Source organism: Parus major, chromosome 1 (assembly GCF_001522545.3).
Source record: "Parus major isolate Abel chromosome 1, Parus_major1.1, whole genome shotgun sequence".
NCBI lineage: Eukaryota > Metazoa > Chordata > Aves > Passeriformes > Paridae > Parus > Parus major.
In genome coordinates, this window is record NC_031768.1 from 97,224,475 (window position 1) to 97,244,693 (window position 20,219).

The 20,219-nt window shown below is 38.7% G+C and overlaps 1 protein-coding gene across 1 annotated transcript; it reads left to right on the forward strand.

The window, feature by feature from the left end:
- Nucleotides 1-324: 324 nt before the first annotated feature.
- On the forward strand, nt 325-9,757 carry C1H3orf85 (chromosome 1 C3orf85 homolog). Its single transcript, XM_033517943.1, has 4 exons — nt 325-452; nt 6,634-6,785; nt 6,986-7,071; nt 8,861-9,757. The coding sequence occupies exons 1-4, from the start codon at nt 404-406 to the stop codon at nt 8,958-8,960; spliced, it is 387 nt and encodes a 128-aa protein (XP_033373834.1). The 5' UTR covers nt 325-403; the 3' UTR covers nt 8,961-9,757.
- The last annotated feature ends 10,462 nt before the right edge of the window (nt 9,758-20,219 follow it).

Here is a 20,219-nt window from a genome sequence, read left to right on the forward strand (position 1 = left end):
CATATTCACACCAAACTATAAACTGCTTGTGCCTATCACCAGGATGAGGGGGAAATAGTCATGCAAAAGACTGATTCACTGAGGCTTACCTGTTAAATGCTCACAGAACAAGCCCACTGTGGTATTTTGCATCATAAAACTTATGAAGAAGTAAATGCATCCACACAATAATGAGCCATTATGGCTCATTAGAGGTTCAGCTTGCAAAGTCCAAAGTGTACAAACAGAGGCATTTAGGACAAATCTGAACTGAGCACTGTACCCTGCCCTCTACCTGAACCAGCCCTTTACACATATCTGGTAAATGATTTATAAACCTTAAGATAACAAAGTATAAAACCTCTTTTTCTTCTTCTATCGCTCTCTTCACTTTACAAAGGAAACCCTTTCTGAATAACTTGCCATGTCTCTGAAAATGTATCAAATTTTGGTGTCTGTTCTGCTGTTTACAGGTAAGTGCCTGGCATCCTGTCTCATGTCATTCTCTTCAGGCTTGTTAAATAGTCAGGTGGTGAAAACGCCTGTGTTACCACCAGAACAGCACTGATGGAAGAGAATTTACTGGAAATCACTGCATCAGGGACATACAGGAGAAAGGGTGAGCACAAGATTGCATGGCAAGTGCTGTGAAATACAGTTTGATTCTGCTCCTTGTTACTGTTTTTGAGCCTTTTACTGCTCTTGTATCAGGAGGAAGGATGCATTTCTGACAGAAAAACATTCTTACAGGATGATTTCCTGAACTGCTAAAATTGTAAAAAGAACTTGATGCTGTTTCTACGAAATCTTCTCTAAATATTATTCTTATCTCAACATTTATTGTTTGTAGGAAACAATTGCACATGCATTTATAAGGACCCAAAATAATCTATTTCACAAGTGATTTCTGGAATGCCTGACTTGAGTTTCTTAAGAAGACTGATTGTTTTAAGGCACCCAGGCTGTCTGAATGCTGATCCTTCTCAGCACTGGGTGACCAGAGCATCTACAATCAAGATCCAACCTGTAAAACTTGGATCAGAGGGAAAATAGATGGGGCAGGGCTACCACACACTCTTCCCAAAGCAGCACATGCTGGTACAGCCAATGATCACTGATGCGCATGCTGCAAGATTAATTTGTTTCTCAAAAAATTAAAACAAACCAGGCAGGCAATAAGTGACAGCTGACTTCCCAAGTGATTGCCTGCATCTTGACAAGATGGTCTATCCACATGCATGCATTAAAAGCATTTCTTAGATTTGAGTGCTCCAATATACATGCAGGAAATACATTATGTGAATAGCTAAGGCAGAAGAGACAATGATTAATAGTGGATTATTGAAAAAGGTTTTGTAAATTGGAACCACAGTCAGGTATAATCTCTTTCATGGGTTGAATTCACTTCCATGCCATATGAACCTGAGTTTTGGCTACAGTGAGGCTCTGCAGGGAAATAAGAAGATGGAAAGGGACTTTGTCTTCTGCAAGTTTGATCTCACCTATAAACCTTTCCTCCTTATTTGTCCTTCCTGATCTACAGTTGAACTGGGACAATTCCTGAGTACTTGCCTATCTTCTTGAACTTCACCTCCTTTCCACTGAAAGCCATTTGTAACACAAACAGTGTCACACAAGGCCAAGCTGGGAGCACAACAGCTTGCAGTTTCTCCTTTTGGAAGACTTTACTTTCATCTATTTTATGTCTTTTGTCTTGTTCTCCCTCTTTTCCAGGTTTCTATTCTTCAAAATACACGAAAAACTACTTATTACTAATTTTTAATGAGCTCTTAAAAGTTTCATTGATCATAATCAGTTGTTTTTCATTAATTGTGAATCCTTTCAGCAACAATGAAGGTGCTGGTGAAGTAAAACAGAGACTATAAGATTCTCATGAGAACTTTATTTTTCTTCATGTCCTCAATTCAGCTGCTGTAAACCACTCCTCATAGTAAACTACAGCCACAGCACTGGGAATAGGCTCTCTGGACCTTTTGCTGCCTCTGGAGAGTGCAGCAGCAAGGGATGGGGTAGGAGTGTGGTGTCTTGGCACTGAGATAATTGCTGAAGTCTCTCAGGTGTCTGATGGGGGTGTTTTTCCACATATGGATGTAGAAAGGAAATCTCAACAGGACCCACTGAGTGGACCAATGCACTGGTATTTTTTCTAATACTTTGCTGCAGTGGAAGTAGCTCCTTCCCTAGGATTATCTAGGATTTTTGCCAAAGTGACTTGCTATTTACCCATACCTGAAAATTATCCTGGGCCCTGGCATCATATTGAATATGTTCAATAGCTAATTCTGCATTGTCTATAGCTTCTCTGACTTTGCTGATGAGGCTGATGCTGCAACTCTAAGGATTGTTAATGAAGTCTCTTGAACCAGAGAGCTCTTGCGTACTGTGCTATAAAATTAAGAATTGTCAAAGAATAAAGTATATTTTACTTCAAGCTTGAAAAAGAAAGAGATGAGGCCAAAATTTTAAAGACTGGGTGTTATGGGTAGAGTTGAAGCACTTAAAAATCAGTGACTTTAAATCTTGCTGTCAACAGGTATTAGCAAATCTGATTGATTGAATTCTATTTTAAGGCTTGTTACCATCCAAACACTCCAGAATACAAAGCCTATGTACATAAAAACATTTTTTACAGTAATTTGAAAAGAGCAATGCACAGGCATTAGACTTTAATACAATTGCACTTTTCAACTGAAAAGAAGGTGATATCTGGGCCAGAGGTGGCCTGCAGAATCTACAAGACTATCCTTGCTGCAATCCAGCCATTTATGCAGTGTTCTGACAGATAACCACATCTTGATTTCCAAGGAATAATCTAAATACTTGGAGTGAGGAGAGAAGCAGCTGTTGCCATATTTTTGTCAACATTTGCACTGTTGTACTGTGGTATTCTGAGTCCTCAGACCATGTCCTGTGATCAGACTTTGTGAATTTAGTCTTAGAAATTCAGATAGCTGAAACATGGTGGGGAGGTGGTCCATTCTGCCTCACTTCTAACCTTAGGAAACACACCTGAGCTGCAGACTTGATTTACTTTTTCAAAGTTCCCAACACGTCAGCACCTGCCACCTCAGCAAGGTTGAAGTTTAGCTCTGTCCAAGTTTAGCCTCTGTCCAAGCTCTGTCCTAAAGAGCTGATAAGACTGGCAGCCTTACCTCCATAAGCTGAGATTCTGACCAGACTCACCATAGCTGATAAGAAGAGTTAGACCTAAAGGAAAGGAGACAGAGAAATTGCCAACTTTTGACATTTAAATTCCGTTGATATTAACTTAAGCAATATGTTTTCAGGTTGTCAGAAACTTGCAAGTCTTCCAAAACTAGAGAGAAACAATAGTGTGCACAGGGAGAGTTTGAAGTGCTGCTAAATAATTGACAGGTTTTTTTGTAAATATCACAACAAATCAGAGATAAACCACTTTTCCCTGTGGTAGTTGCACATCAGGGATAAATATTGGTCCTAAGCCTAGAGATTGCTCCTTACCACTTATACAATACTGCTAATCTGGATAAAAACAGTCTTTGGGGTAGAAAATGGAAGAAGCAGCATATCCTATACTGAGGCAGATTTGAAGATTTTTCTTCTTATCATTAAACTCTGCCATTAGATGTGCAAATGGTGGCCTGCCTGCTCTCCCCAGACAACTCAGCACACAATGACTCTTGCTACTTAACTTTTACAAAAGAAAATATGTTTCAATTAAATAGGTCCCTTAGCAGGCAAATGTGTCAAAACTTAATCCTATAATCACTTTTTTGATTGTGTGATGAAGTGAATTATTGCATATTCAGCTGACAGAAAAAGATGTCTTCCTGGGAAGATTTTGTGGCTGCATCCAGCTGAATATGTTGCTTTCTGGAAATTGATCCTTGTAAAGAAAGATATGCTTCCATTCAAGTCTAGGATGAAAAGATTTTAAAGCACAGTATCCAGGCTGATTTTCTATTTTGAGTGCAGTTTTCTTGCTATTCTGTGATATTTTTTATTATTACTTTGACATTCCAAGATATTTGAGATGTGTTTTTCATAATCAGACTTTTATCATTGGTTTGGGGTTTTGTTTTATATACTTACTCAGTGCTGGATTAAGTGTACGTTTGATTTTTTTGACCAAGATGAGAAGGTTGTACCACCATCTCTTCTCAAATTTAGTCTTAGATGATAGTAATCCAAAATTAGATGCTGAGAAGGCATGGTAACAATAATGACTACTAACAGTTTTCCCTCTGGACAATGACTTTAGGTGCACAGGACAGACAAAACTATCTGCTGAAGGCAATAATTACATGACCTAAGCATCTGCTTGCTAAAACCAGCCAATTTTTTTCTATAATTTGCTTTTCATGTGAGAGCACTGAGTGAATCTTCAAGAGAGGATGAATGGAAACACTTTAACTGGTAACAGCTGATACAACCCCAGCAATACTTCACCCTCCACGCACATTCCTCCTGTTTTCCCACTGGGACATTTATATCTAAAAGTGCTTTTCAAATCACATATTTCTCTAAGAGAGGAAAAAAGTATTGAATAAAAAAGAAAAAAAATCCCATGCATTATATCTGGTTGCTCTTCATGGTGAGTTAACTGTTTCAGTACAGCTTGAAGTTCTTCATCTATTTTCCAGCCCAACTTTATGCACCATGAGCCATTTTATTAACATCACACTGAAATTACGATAATAATGATAATTAGAAATTATCACACTGGAGTTCTTCCAGAGGTGTAGGTATTTATAAAAAGCAAGGAAAAAATCCACAAGAAACAGAGCTGCTTAATGATCTTTTTTTTGCAGTTTATTTCAGATCTGGAGAGCCAGAGCACATATTGGTGATAAAATGTAATGTTTAATGGCCCTTACTAACTGTATGTACATTTAAAGAAAACTGAAGCTTTTAATGAGTCAATTTCTGATCCCACTTCAGTTATCTCAGTCTAGAAATGTAATTATGAGCTTAAAAAATATTTTATATTAAGAAAAACCAAATTCACTTAAGAGAAATTAACAGCTCATAGAATTTTCTATTTGAAAACAGTAAATTGCCAGAGAAATACTGAAATTTGGCACAGTCTTAGTTTTCTCCTGTGCAGCTCTAAAATGCAAGTATAGCAGCTTAATAGACATATGCATGAAATATATTTTCCTTTTTCCCAGCTTTCCACCAAATTTCTGAACTTACGTTTTTCCATGGAGTTGGTAACATTTCTGAAGATGGCATTCCTTGAAAAATCCCTACCCTAAGACTTCTACCTTCAATTTATGCTTATAGTAACTTGGAATATGAAGAAACTGAAGTAGGAAGGAACTACTGGGACTGTGATTGCTTGCTAAGTAACTTTTCTAAAGTACTCTTTGATGTCTATATTAAGAGAAAAGATGACAACCACCCTCACTTTTTTTTTTGTTCATTACTGTATAACCGCGCTTTATCTCATCTTCTTCTTAAGCATTTTTGGCACTGAAATGAAATGATGTGAAAGGGAAAAGCAAACACTCTAGCTCACATATCTTCTACCTATATGCATTCAGCAAGCCTTTTTTTCTGTTGAAAAACCAAAAAGCAACTATATTTTGGATGATCAGGAAAGCCAGCAATAATTACAATTGAACTGGATTCAGCTGAATGTTTCACATGAAAGAAAACCTTTGATACTCCCAGTTAGATTTTCCCCCAGAAATTCAGGAATCAGGGAATTGGAGAGCTGTGAGGTGATAGCTTGCCCTGCTGAGCTCCTACTCTAAGACATAATAGACAAAGGTTCAAGTCCTTGGCCCTTCTGTTCCAGGTATGTGCAGGTCACCCTCAAGTGTCCATTTAAACCCACTTCACTAAATTGGAGCACAGCTGTTTACAGACACTGGCCTCAGCTTGGCTGAAGGATGTGAGCTTCATCCTAATCAGTGGTTTATTAAAAATGGTGTGATTTGGACTGACATGCTATTTTGTACTCTTTTAGCCCCACATTAATTTATGTCACAAGATTAATTTATGTCTCAAACACCTGAGAATAAGAAGAAAAGATTTTTTTTGTGCACCAGGGCCTTTCATATGAAGCTAAAGAGGAATTCTGACCTTTTTCTTGTGAAGAATATTTTTTTCAAGGTCTGCAAGGACTCTTGTATCTGTGGTGATCTCAGAAGCTATCTGAAGCAATGGAATAACAAGACTAAAAGTGCAATATCTTCTGTTCAGAAAGTTATTTCCAGGCATGCAATTTCTATGCTGATACTAATGAGAGTAAATGTCACATATAAGCCAGGATGTTCAGAAACCATAGATAAATTCATAGGTAGGGTTTGTATTATTTTAAAAACTTTAGGGTCTCAGCACACCTGAGACTAGTGCAATTACAGTCTAAGTGGATTTTTGAAAGAAAAATTTGCACTAAAAATAAATTAGTGTATTAATTAGATTGTAACTTTATTTACTTCAGATTAAACAGCTAAATAATGATTTAGAGCATTTATTTTATTAACTTCAGGCTTAAAAAAGAATTTCTTTCTGCAAACCTAAGGTAGGACCACCTTTGATTTCTATTAAATAAACTGCAGAATCAAAACCATGTTCTGTGGATATAAGGGTATTTTTGAAGTGCACATTCTAACATATTTTTCTGATATTACAAATATTTATCAGCTTCTGTTTCAAGTGTTCTTGGAGCGCCCTTTCTGACAGAAGAATCAGCAAATCAATTCATACGGCTCAAACGACACATCCCGTATTCTCCGAGCTACTGGGACTCAAGCAGCAGCCAGAACACGTGGGGATACAAACGTGTGGCTGAACAGGTATCTTCTTCTTTCCTCTTGCAGCACCTGCTGAGGAAAAGAAAGCATGGGTCTGGCATTAACATGTAATATAAATCATTTGGGTCAAGGCAGGAGATTTTTCTGATTTATCAGCACGGGCAGGGCTGCTCGGTAGTCACGGGCTGTATTTGTTCAGTATCAAAGCTCAGAATATTCCTTCCTGTTTTGATCTACTTCAGGTTAGTGAATCATGGGCAGCTCTGAGAGAAACAGCACAATACTACATGGACTTGGACCCTTTTGCCTTCGATCCCTCGACAGCCGTGTTCGATGGGCTTTCTGAACAGAGCATTTCATAGACTCGGAGCCTGTGTGTACCAAAGTAAGTAAAACTGACCCATACAACACTGCTGACAATTGGTTTATAGTGTCATAAACCCAACACAGTAAAAAACAAACAATTATATCTTGATAAATTGGATTTGTTTCTACCGTCCAAGTTTAATGGTTATTTAAATGCGGTCATTTTATCGTTGCGGGCTCTTTTTTATGTATGTTTTGGAAAAGATCATTAAGAGCTTAAAGAGTATATATCCTTTTAAAAGTCAACAGAAGCTAAACTGCTTCCTATAGAGTTGATTTAAAAAGCAGACAGAAAGCAATTCCTGAGGAGAAAAAGAAAAGATAAAAACTTCATCTACTTCAGTGACAAAACTGTATTCAGTGTGGAATAAAACCTCAGCAGAACAAAACAGAGAATGAGACATAGCAGTTGGTAAAAGCAGTATTTATAGATCAGCACAGGAGTACATGAAATGAAGTGCCACAAACTGTCTCAGAGAAATTGTTAGGGATTGTGCTAAAATTGGACACATTTTTTGGGACAACATTTTGTCAAATTTAGGGAGCATTTACTAAATGATTCAGTTGGACAAGCACAATACACTCTTTATTCCTGTGGAACACTTTCCTTGTGAAGATACTGCAGTCCTTAAAAATGGACAGGATCATGTAGAACTAAACTCAAACAGTTTCAGTGCTTAAAATAGTTACTAAAACAGCAATCTGTCAGTATGACTGAAACCACCCAATAGGAAAATGGATAAACTTCTTCTCCTAATATACTTTGAACTGAATATGTTTTGAATTTTATTGACTTAAAAGTGCCTTTCTTTCTGAAAATGAGTTTAATTTTGAATTGCAGCTTTTGAGAAGACCTTTTATTTTTTATAAGATAGGAATTTGACTTGGAGATTCTGAGTGAGCTTTCCAGGAGTGTTTGACCTGAAAGGTGACACCAGTTTCACTCACTGTAAGCAGAAGAAAAGTAGGAGAGACTAGCTAAAAGCTGTAATTTACCTCCCCTCCTGCTGAGGCTTCAGCTGATGCCCTTGGGCAACTGCAAGGCAGCACCAGGTTATTCACTCACAATTTCTAATATTGATATGAGTGGATAGCACTAGTCACTTCTGCCTTATGACAAATTTACCTGAAGACACTTAGTTTTCTGAAAAAAACCCACTGCCTTTCCCATCAGAAAAATTCCTCACAGAGAAAAGCCCTAACTGTGTCTAATTGCTGGTTGTGCATCCATGTGCCTGATGGCTGTGATGGCAGCAGCTGCCAGGCAGACTCCAGGATGAGTTGTGCCTCCAGAAAGATAATCCTAATGATTGTCATATGACAGGATTAAAGCCACTTACACAAACACATTTACAGGCACTCCCACTGATTTGTTTGTGATTTCAAAGCAAGGCTAGTTAACTCACAGACTGAAATAAACTTCCCAGTGCTAATGTGACAGGACTTGACATCCAGAATTTTTGAGAAGCCATATAGTAGCAAAGAAGCATCAAGCTAGAAGTTACGAAAACCATTATGGCTAAAGTTGAACAAGTCTTTTCAACCTTATTGCTCCTGATTAGTGATAGTTCTGAAATTGAAAACCTATACAGCTTATGCAGGAATCTGGTTCAAGAGCTGTACTTCAGAAGAAAACCTTTGCAAAAGCTAGAAAACCTAAGATTGCAGCTGTTGACAGTATCTTTAAATTAATTCTGTGATTTTTTTTTTTTTTATTTTTCCCTAAAAGCAATTTATTCCATCTTTTCCAGCAACAACATCAGATCCTACATGGAGCTACTACAGCGGTCTGGGACTCACCTCCAGCAACAAGCTATTAAATCCTACACATCTTGTATCTGGCCATGTTAGGATATGGCATGTTATGTATTTGCCATTATGTATTGATAAGATGACTTTATCTCATCCCACTTGGGTCTAAACCCAAAATTAATACAGTAATTCTCTGCATAAATACTGCATATTTTATATTCATAAGTAGAACTGAGACATTGGTCATGGCAAATTGAATAAGAAGTTGAAGAAAACCAACTGTGAAATTTTAGCAGGTTTGGTTTAAAAATGCCTAGTGTTTCCAGGTAAAACATTCCTTTGACTAAACGATTGAAGATGTACATTTCTGCTTCTGTGACTGAAAACCACATTTTTACTGCTCAGGATTTTCCTTTAGCTACATTTTTGAGAGGCAAATAAGAAATGAAAATCAGTCACTTTGGATGAGTGAGAGAAGTAGAGCACATTTGCTTCAGGTATACTTCTGTGGTTCAATGCATTTCCATTTATTCAAGTACTAGTAGTGTTGTAGTACACATCCATTCATGTCAACGCTTCTCTTTCCTCATTTAATCTTCTGTACTTGGTCTTGAGTGCCAAAACCCACTGAACTCACAGCTACTACTATGAGATGTTTTTTCTAACTCCACAGCTATTGGAAATGGTGGAAACATTCACGGCTCCTTTTCTAAAAAGCAAATGGTGGTGACAAATGTTCTTTATGCCATGTTCTTGAGCTTGGAAGTTTTCTGTTCATTAAAACAGTTCATTAATGTACTTTATTTCAGAACATCTTTGAAGAGAGGATTAGGCTTCTGTGTTTCTTTTGTATGTTATTAATATAATGTTAACAATTAAAAGCTTTTTCAAACTTGGCCAAATTTTTTGCATGAATAAAGACCTATTGAGGAAAACAAAATGTATGGTAACCTAATGGCAAGGTAGGTGAAGGAAGGCAATTTTTGCTTGCTTTTTTTCCCCAATGAGCAGATTCTGCATGTTGTAATTTCAGGATTATTTGTAAATATGGACTGTACATTAACTGGAACATATTTGAAGATCATGTTGGATCTTCTAGAAAGAAATCCATATTCTGGCTTTTTGGCAATCTCTACCATGATCCTAGGTATGAAACTATCCTTAGGCCATTATTAATTTCCCTGCACAGGACAATGGGCCTGAAATTGCCATTATTCATTAGCTGAAGCTGAAAATTCATTAAACACTTGAAAGAGATAAATGAGGTGCAAGTTCAGTATTTGCTATGTAGGATTTCACATCTTTAGTCACACTACTTAATTATGAACAGTTCATTCAGAGATAAGGGGTGACAAGTGATATATAGGCTAAAGACCACAGTCATGGCCTGTCCCTGCTGCCTGCCTTCTCTGCATTGTTCATCCTTGGACAAGCTAGTGCTCCCGACCCTAAACATTCCAGTCTTTTCCTCAATAGCAGCACAGACATGACAGAGTTACTGAAACTCTTCATTTATAGCAAAATGCAAGGCTGTAAAGATAAGCACTGCCTTTTATTTTAAGTGTCTATGCAGTAAAACCCTGAGGATGCACCTGCTCCAGCTAAGCATCTTGCTGGTCCCAGAGAAGTTGCAACTCTGCAGGCAGTGATTCCCACATCACTTGTGAACCAGTTCCTGAAGTACTGCTCTTTCCTGCCCCTCTCTCTAATTGATGTCATTGCTGCCAAGGCAGGGCTTTGTGGTCTATCTGTGCATTAACTGCAGCTTTCATGCCTGCATGGCATTTTAAACAAAAATGGGGGAATTTCAGGAGCTGGTTTTCAGATAGGCAGCAGACATCCCTGGAGTGGGGATGACAAAGTCCATCAGTGAGGTGGAAGGCAAAGTGAAGTGCTATCAGCTACCATCTGCTATCAGCTAGTGAGGTAACTGCCCAACCCTTATGAACCATTTCAGAGCCATAAAATTAGGATAACCACTGTCTGTCGCCACGAGGACAGTCTTGGACTAGGCTAGCTTTGCAAGAAAAACGTCAGACAATGCCAGGGGATGCAATTTGACAGATCTGTTGTACTTAGACATGACTAATTCCTTTAAAGAAGTTGTTCTGAAAGGCAGAGACTCAATACTCAATCTGCAAATCCATAGCTTCAAGCTAATGTCAGTAATTCAGATAATTAGTGTTGCTGAATTAAAAGGGAAGAATTGTGCACGCACGAGCAGCGCTGGAGGATGAGGTGCTTATTTTGTGTTATCAAGTGCATGCCACTCATGACAATGAGCAAATGGCTTTCACAGCATTTGAATATTAAATACTTCCATCTGCATTTATTAATAACTGGGAAAAATATTTACCCTGTGAATTTGTTCCCTCTATTTATCTTCATATATTGTTTCAGCACTTTAACACAAGCAAACCTGGACTCTTCTTTGCTGACTTTTCCAACACATCTTTATGTTGCCACCTACAAGTTTTATCTCCTTGCTTTTTTCTACACAGCACAGATACACAGGCAATACCTTAGCAATGACAAAACTAAAGAGAGCTTCAAGTACATCTGTGCTGGTCATGAGAGTGGAATTACAGATCTCAGGGCATAGGACCTTTGCTTCTGGTGCAATGGAGAGCAGTATTTATTACTAGTTTCTGAATACTGCAAACTTTTTGAACAAAATAAAAACTAAGCTACACAAATACCAGAGCTCCCTGAGGCTAGAGAGAACAGAGTTCCTCTGAGAGAGGGGGAACAGGCAGAGAGGAAGAGGAGTTAGAGGAAGCTAAAGCCAGGTTTGTCTCTGTATTGATCTTAACTGGATGGATGCAGAACATCCACCCAGCAGCCTGATTTTCTCTTTCCTGACTTATGTGAACAGGGTAACTAAAGTCAACAGGACAGCAGAAATCAGGATACCCGGGTATCTCATGGTTGATATCTAGCTCCAGCAACAGCTTTTTGCCAGGCAATGCCCTCCCATGGGAGTGGCAAGTCAGTCATGCTGCAAATCCTTCCTCAGAGCACTTTCCTATTCCCCCAGCTTCTTGTATCCCTAATTTTCCCAGTCTTAGAAGAATCAAACTGCCTTTGCAATCTCTCCTACTCTGTCAAGTTGAATTGAAAACAGCCCACAAGTTACAAAATTACTGTGGCTAGACATAAGGGATAAACATGTACTTACTGAGACAGCATGGTTGCAGGAGCCTTGCTTTGTTAGGGAAACAGAGGAGGGATTCACTGTAGTCAGACATGACAGCAGAAGTAAGAAAACCTGTCATTTCAACAATAATTGAAGAAAAAGATTAATACTCCATGGCTTTCTTTAAATGAGAAAAGCAAGTCATTCTGAATACAGTGAATAGAGAAAGCTGTAGAATCCAAGTAACCTATATATAACCTGCTTTACAAACGTTGAATATGGGATAAGTACTAAAATACAGTTTTCTGTAAACTCAGCAGGTGAGTATATAGAGGTAACGAGAAAGAACCATTTATTTTATGATCTGAAATGATTTCTTCAACTGTGGCAAGTGGTATTCAATGGAAGTTTTACACACTACTTCATCATTGCTGTAGTTCATGTGACTGAACCTGGTCACAGATGACTTTAATGCATAAACCTTTTGAGCTTGCATCACATTAATGTTGTGCCTTGCTTTACATTTGATCTTCTGTTGTCTTAATTTAAACCAGAACAGCTGAGACAAAATGCTCATCTAATCTACACCTGCTGCTGGCTGCCAGCAAGAGTGAGCTGTGTTCAAAGCAATTTATGTTGGCTGATTAAGTACATAAACCACCCACCTGAGGCAGGTGCATTGCCATAATCACTTCATGTAGAGTGTGAAATAAATTGTTAGTGTTTTGCATCATCCATAGGAAAAAGTGAGCTCAGTAGTTAAAATGTAAACATAGAAAGTTATCCAAAACCCTAAAAGTTCAGCCAGGAAATAAGCAGTCTTTGTATGTGACTATTATGTTAAGTAAACAAACATCAATAATTACTGATCTGCCTCGAAGACTGTTGAGAGATATGTATTTCAAACATTATCACATCAAACCTGCAGGGCCTACTTTCCACCAGCTGCAAAAAAGAGAAACAATTACTTCTATGAGAGATGAGTGGTATCAAACTGGATATCTGTAAAGGTGATCAGCATAAGGCAGCACAGCAAACATCTGCTCCCTTTGAGCCCAAGCCACATCCCACTGCAGCACTAGGCAGGCTGAGTGCTGCAGCTGACTGCCTTAGAGATAGAACAAGTACTCATTGAGACTCACAATGCAAATTTTACCAAGGGGAGCAAGCTTTCCCTATGCCAATGTCAATCCAGACAGGGATGGGGAAGGAAGAAGGGACAGAATGACGAATTTCAGCCCTCTAGGGTCAGCCCCTGAAAGCTTCTTTCTCTATGAGGCGTTACAGGATAGTCAGCTTGGAGTGACACTTCCTATTCAGCTCCTTATTCCTGGTCATAGCAGCCACTGCTAAGGTGATTTCATGCCAGTCACTGCCTCCATGGCAGAACTGAATAAGCATGTGAAATCCTATCTGAATAATTCAACTATGTCCTGCTTGTGATTGAAAGCTGCTGTGCAGCAGGGAGCTCACTCAAGGAAAGCTTAAAAAACATCCTTACAACTGCTGTCAATACTATTATCATAAATCCAAGGCCCGACTGTGCAAGGTGCAATGCGAAAGCAGTTATTGTGACATCTTCAAAATAAAAGTAGGGCTGTCTAAGGACAAGAAAACAACCACAGATAGAAAGTGACTAAAGGATGGTGGTGGTGGCTGCTTAGCACTGAAAAATAACCTACTTGGTAGTTATTTAGAAGAATTACTTAAAAAAATCTTATTTGCAACTTCAAACTGGCTTTGGTTGAACACAGCACAAAGAACTATAAAGTGCTGCTCCCTCTTGGTGTCTCTGTTGAAATATTTATGGTGCTACCCTTGCTGTGGATTTCAGGCAGGAGGCTCAGGGCTGAAAGATCCACCAGGAGCTTCCTGATGGCCTGGGACATATATATCCCCAAATTACAGTGTGGGCATGATGCAGCCTGAATTTTGCTATGATACCTCATAAAGCAACTACCATATAGCAAAGCTACATTGAGCTGACTTTCGGTTTTTAATTTAGAAGACTTGCAGTAACGAGGAAGAGCCTATTAAAACATTTAAATAGTGAACTTAAGAGGAACAAAACTAAAGAAAACAAACATGCTCTTACTGGAATGAGTGTGTTTCAGGCTCACAGAAAATAGCTCACAGCACTGAAGAGGTCAGATGTGAATTCATTACTTTTCTAGTATTAAATCACTCCATGTGCAACAGCCCTACCAATCATTATGTCCAATGCAAATAATGGATTTTAAGTGTTTCTGTCTCATTATTTTGTGACAGGATTGTTAATATTTTATGACTATACAACAGTTTTTTAGGAAATCTCCTCAAGGATAGGCTATATACGTACATACACAAACACACACACACACACACACACATATATATATATATGTATATATATATATATATATATGTGCCAGGTTAATTTTCTTCTTTTCCCCACTGCCTAGATTGCACAGCAAGCATCCTAGATGGAATGGGCCAATAAGAGATTGCTAAACAGTGGGCTTCAGAATTCTCCAAGCATTAATTAACTTGCATTAATACAAGTAAATATATACCACAGATTTTTATTTTTTTTCAAATCCAGAAATGTTGGCTGTTATAATGGCTTAACAGTTCATGGTGAGAAAATGGATTTCCAAAAAAGGCTGGAAAGTGTCATTGAATTACAAGGCAATAATGAAGTCTGAGGTTTTTCCAGCATGTATGTGTGTCCTGCTAATTTGGTACGGCAGTGCCAGACTGCGCCTCCAGAAATAATTAACGATACGAGATGTACAGGTACTTCATCAGCAGAATGGAGGGTGATGAATCCATGCAAAAATTGCACAGGTAGAATAGAGGGATTGCTACAACATACAGATACAATAATAGGCTAGCAGAGTCTCCTTTGAGAGTGAAGTACAGTTTTACAGTTTCATCTCACCTGGGCACAAGATCACTGAAGAAGACTTGAGTAATTTCAAGAAAATCAGAGTTATGATTTTTTCAGTTAGGTTTATGTATTTATTTTAATTTTACAACTTTTATTCATTTTTTTAATATTGTATTTTTAGAAATTACACAATCATAATTTATCTTGAATTTCAAGCTGCAGTTTTTACAGCAGATCCTGTTGTGTTGTCTTTGCTTTTAGGAGGAATGAGTACAGGACCTATTGGACATTCACTTTATTGTCTAGCAGAACAATTGAAATTTTGAGCCCACAAATATTCATGCATGGATATACATGTCACTTGAACTCCAGCTGAAAGTTGAATGAAGAGAGGCTACTTGTATTTTAACTTACTTATGCATAGATAACCATCTGAATTACCTGAATTACCTTCATGTTCTAGCAGAGATGCCTTTTAACACTAACCCTCAGCCTAGTGGCTGCACTTGGCACACTTGCAGAGGAAATACTCTCTTTAAGCACATTCAGAGGAGATCAAGTCAGTCAAAAGGATATTAAATTAGTTTAAATGTACAAAATGGCTTATTGAAACAGCCTTATTGAAACTACAGCTACCACCAGTGACTGTAGGCTAAAGCTTCTGGACAGAGTTTCATTTTGTCCCAGAAAGCTCCAGATTGTCTGAATTAAATTCACTGATGTTTTCTTCCTCTGCATTGTACTATTGTAACTGTGAGAGAAAAAGATTCTTCCAAAAAGAGCCTCAAATTTTAAAAACTACGTGGGATGACTCAAGAATTTCTTCTTGCAAGATGACATCAGTCCTGGAAGTCATTCAACATATCATCAAATAAAACCCAAGTCTCAATATTAACACCTTCTGTAAAAGCCCAAACCACCTCTCAAATCAGCCAATAATCAGCCTAAAGCAGTTAATTACCATCCTGCCTAGTGGAAAGAGTTAGTAATGAACTGCATGTATTCTCCTGATTTAGTGGTTTGGACAAGTGTTTTAGTCAATTTTTGAGCTGGTAGCCACTAGAAACTTTGGCAGGTAAACACATTTTACATTCAAAGGTTAATGTGGATATGTCTGGGAAAAGAACAGAGGAAAATGAAGGTGTAATTCCTTGGTAACTGTAGAAACAATTAAATAATATAGATAAACCCCGGATATGGGTCATATTTTGCAACAGAAATACTCCCTGAACTTCTCCTCCAAAAAGGAAGCAAGTCTTTATTTAGTGGAAACACATCTTCCTGAACACATTGGAAAGAAATGTGGCTTGGGAGAGTAAAAACTGAATCGAAAAATAAGCCTGCCTCCTTCCAGGAGAGCAGAGCATCCATGGGAGTGAGTGAGTTTGGCTGGGAAGAGCTCATGTCTGGCAGATGAGCCTGGAGCTGGGGCACAAAGAAGCACAGAACAGATGAGGAGAGGAGGTGTCTGCATGAGGTGGCTGGAAATAGTGAAGTGGAAGCACAGGGTGATCTTTTAGATATTTAGTTTCAATAGAACTGCAGCAATTTCCTTGCATATCCTTGGAACTGAATTCTATGAATATTTGTTTTTGGATGCTGCAAATGAACCCTTTCATCCAGTGGTTTGTGGGGCAAGTGATTGCAAGATAACAGCCAAGTGTCCAGGCAGCTCCTGCAAAAGGGTGCAGTGGGCAGGAGGGTGAGATGAAAAAGAAGAAAGAAAGGAGAAAAGATGCAATGTGCCATGTGCAGGTGGAGGGGAATGGGGCTCACACAAAACATTCTGATCCTCTTGTCTGGGAACTGGAAATTCATGTGGCCTCAAAACACGGAAGAAACTAAGTAGGAACAATTAATTAACTAAAAGGATTGGAAAATATTTCTCTTTCAAAAAAAATTAAATTAAATATCTGGATTTTGTACTACTACCTTTTTCATCCCTGTGCCTTTAAAATCTTCACACTTTAAAGATCTTGCACACAGAGCGTTCTTTCCAAGGAAATAAGTTTTTTATGCTGTTCCTCTAAAAGACATCTTTTCTCCTCCCTCTTGGGACTTGCTTATTTTTTAGGTTTTTTTTGGCTTAAGGCTATCACAGGGAAGACCAAGTGATTAAGTCACCCAGCAGAGTATTTACCATTACACAAGGCATGATAACAGTAAGAGACCACACAGGAGACTCCAGCCTTTATCCAAAAAGGGCTCAGGTTGTGCTCTGGGATTATGGCCACTGCTGTAAATATCTCCCTTCCTGGCAGGAGGAAGCAAGAAGAAATCACAGAATCACAGGATATCCTGAGTTGGAAGGCATCCACAAGAATAATCAAGTTCAGCTTCTGGCCCTGCACAGAACCCCAAAAATGGGAAGTGGCATCATCCCAAGCTGTACTTGATGGTGGAACCATCATGTGCATGGGGAAGTGCTGTGAGATTTTGCTTATTTGCAGGCCTTGAAACAGGCATCACACCAGCTTGGACAGAGTGGGGTGGGGTCAAATCGGGGTTTGTGTTTTTAAGCAAGGGACAGGGTGTTTGTGATCACCTGTGTATGTCACACTGGCCTAGACACAGGAGGATGGAGCTGGACCCTGCAGAGACAGTTCACACACAGCTGGGAGCCCCCACGGGGTCAGAGGAAGTGCAGACTCTTCATTTGACCTTGCAGAATTTGTGCAGAGTCCAAAGAAACCTGTCTTACCAAGGCTTGTAGATGTCATTGAGGAGAAGACAGCTGTGATTAGAGCATCACTCCTCCTTTCTGCTCCTGGTTTCCCTGCTGTTGCCCACCCAAAGGGCTCCAAGCACAAGTCAGGAACGCCTTTCTGAAAGCATCTGAGGCACAGAATTTGGGTTCTAGGAGGCTGGAGTTGGGTGGAAGAGGGATCATACACAGCACATGTCTGTTCACAACAGGCTATTGCTCATGTAGTAAAAATTTTAAATAAATAAATAAATAAATAGAAATTTTTAAAAGGCAATTTTATAACTCCTGCTATTCTCTCCTTTGGAAATCTTTGACAAGCCCCATTGCTTAGGTCTCAGAAAGCAGCTCCACCTCAAAAACCACTTCTTGAAAGAATTGTAGCAGCAAAGAGCGAACTCCTGATTTCTTCTTACACCTCCCACACAGAAGTGTCAGGAAGGTACTGCCAAAACATTTTCTACGATGACTGGCAACTTGCTTGCATGCCAAGAGAAAGGAACTTGTGAGAACATGCAAAAGTGTAATCCTGCAATTCCCTGCCTTGAAAAAGTTTTCAAAAAATGGTAATTACTTTTAATTGAGTTTAAAGATGAGAGCACTATAGTTTTTATTTTAATCTAAAGCAGTTCATCCATGTCTGAGTCTTCTAACTAAAACAGGAACAAGAGACAGAATGTACCGTGCACAGGTAAAATTTAATTAGCTAATCCCTTCTCATTATTCTGGACTGCCATTTGTAATCCCCATGTCCTATTTAGGAAATCATAGCTTCTTCTGTAGTTCAAGTATTATTATGTACACTCCCATTATAATTTTGTCAAAAAACCTGTCTGAGGTGAAGAAAGAATCCTGCACAGTGTTAATTGCTCTTCAATAGACTAGTCAGGCTTACCAGCCTTTTTAAAAAGTATTTATAAAAGACACCACAGATCAGTATCAGCATCCATTAAAATGGCAAGAGCCATTTTAACTATTTCCTATAGGTGATAATCAGATTTCTCAAAGACAGAAGAAAGAGCAGCTGACATCCAAACCTTCGTATTTATTTTTTTATAGAAGCAAAATATTTTATATTTCAGACCACAACTGTGGTCCTAAATTATGTGCAGCAATAGGAAAGGTCTGTGCTTCACAGGTGATGGCAAAGTCAGTGAGTCTTATGTCAATGTCTTTTGTCCAAATCTAATTTGATAGTGATGAAAAGGTGTCATTTAGTGATCTCTCTTCTTGAAATGAATTTATGGTAAGACACTTGATGGACAGGTGCTTAAAATAGACATAATTTTTTTTATACTTGTGCTAGCTTCAGCTGCACTATTTTTGTAGATAAATGGAATACCTCTGATATCAATTAAGACAAATGAATCAGCCCATATTGTTTTGAAGGGATCAAAGGTAAACAAAACCCTCACCAAACTCAAAGAATCTCTTCACCCCACCCTTTATTGGTGCTCTGACAATGTAAACTTGTGACACATAATTCCCTCAATAAATCACATTTCCATCCCAGAGAAACAGCAATTGTTCTTCACACCTCCTCACAGGAAGATGGTTTCAAGCTCCATCAGAAGAATACACAGAAAGAGCTAACCTCAAATGATTTCCTTTCCGGACTGTAATCATAGTGTTCTGTTTCTTCTGAAAAGTCACTTCACCTTTGAACTCCCATCCAGACCTTACATTTTTTTCCCAGCTCTGAGGATCTTTGCAGCAATAGGCACAAGTCCACTGCAGGCTGGAGGAGGCATTTCCCTGAACCATAACATATCAGGGATTTGACCTCAGCTGTATGTGCTTAGACAGACCTGTACAATACAGCTTAAGGTGAAGAAAGTAAAGCAATACTCTTCTTGATGCAGGCTTACCCTTGGCTTTGGAGAAGTTAAGGAGACACTGAGATACAGCTGAATACCTGTAGAGTACGAGACAAAGCAGAAAAGAGGCAACAGAGATCAACCACAACTTGGTTTCGGTTTGCAGTCCCTCCAGCCTTGCCTAATTCCTCTCCACTGGATACATGGAAGAATATCAAAAGAGAATTAACCATATAGGTAACATTCTTCATCCTGCCCTATTCAAACACCAACTCAAGAGTCAGAAAAAACAGTGGAATTGAGAGCAGCTTGAAATTGAGGTGTAATGAAGCTACTGGTGCTGCACTGATAACTTAAAAAAATCAAAAGAAGGAAAAAAAAGCTCATTGGAAGTCACTGGAACAAATGTGGTTTGCACAACCTTGTTTGTTCTTTTTTCTGGTCAAGGATGTTCTTTAATTAAAATGAGGGGTAATTAATTGAAGGAAGAGCTCCAGGATACTAGCTAGGGCTTGCTGTCTCTCAAATATTGGGGAAATAAAAATACAGAGCACCCTTCTACACACAGCCAGCAGCACTCAAATAGCCCCTGTTTCACGTACCTTACATTGAAGTCTATTTGAGAGAAAGCCCACATGAAAGCCAGGCCTGATGGAAACCCAGGAAACTCACAGGATATGGGTGTTCAGGTATGTGAACAGTAGGCAAATTATTTGCTCTGATAGTGGTCACTCTAATTTTTTTTTGTTTTGTCTTCCACACTGGATTAATTTTTTAAGTGGTTTATTTTCAGATCTGACTTATATGTCTAACTGCAGCCAGAAAATTCCAG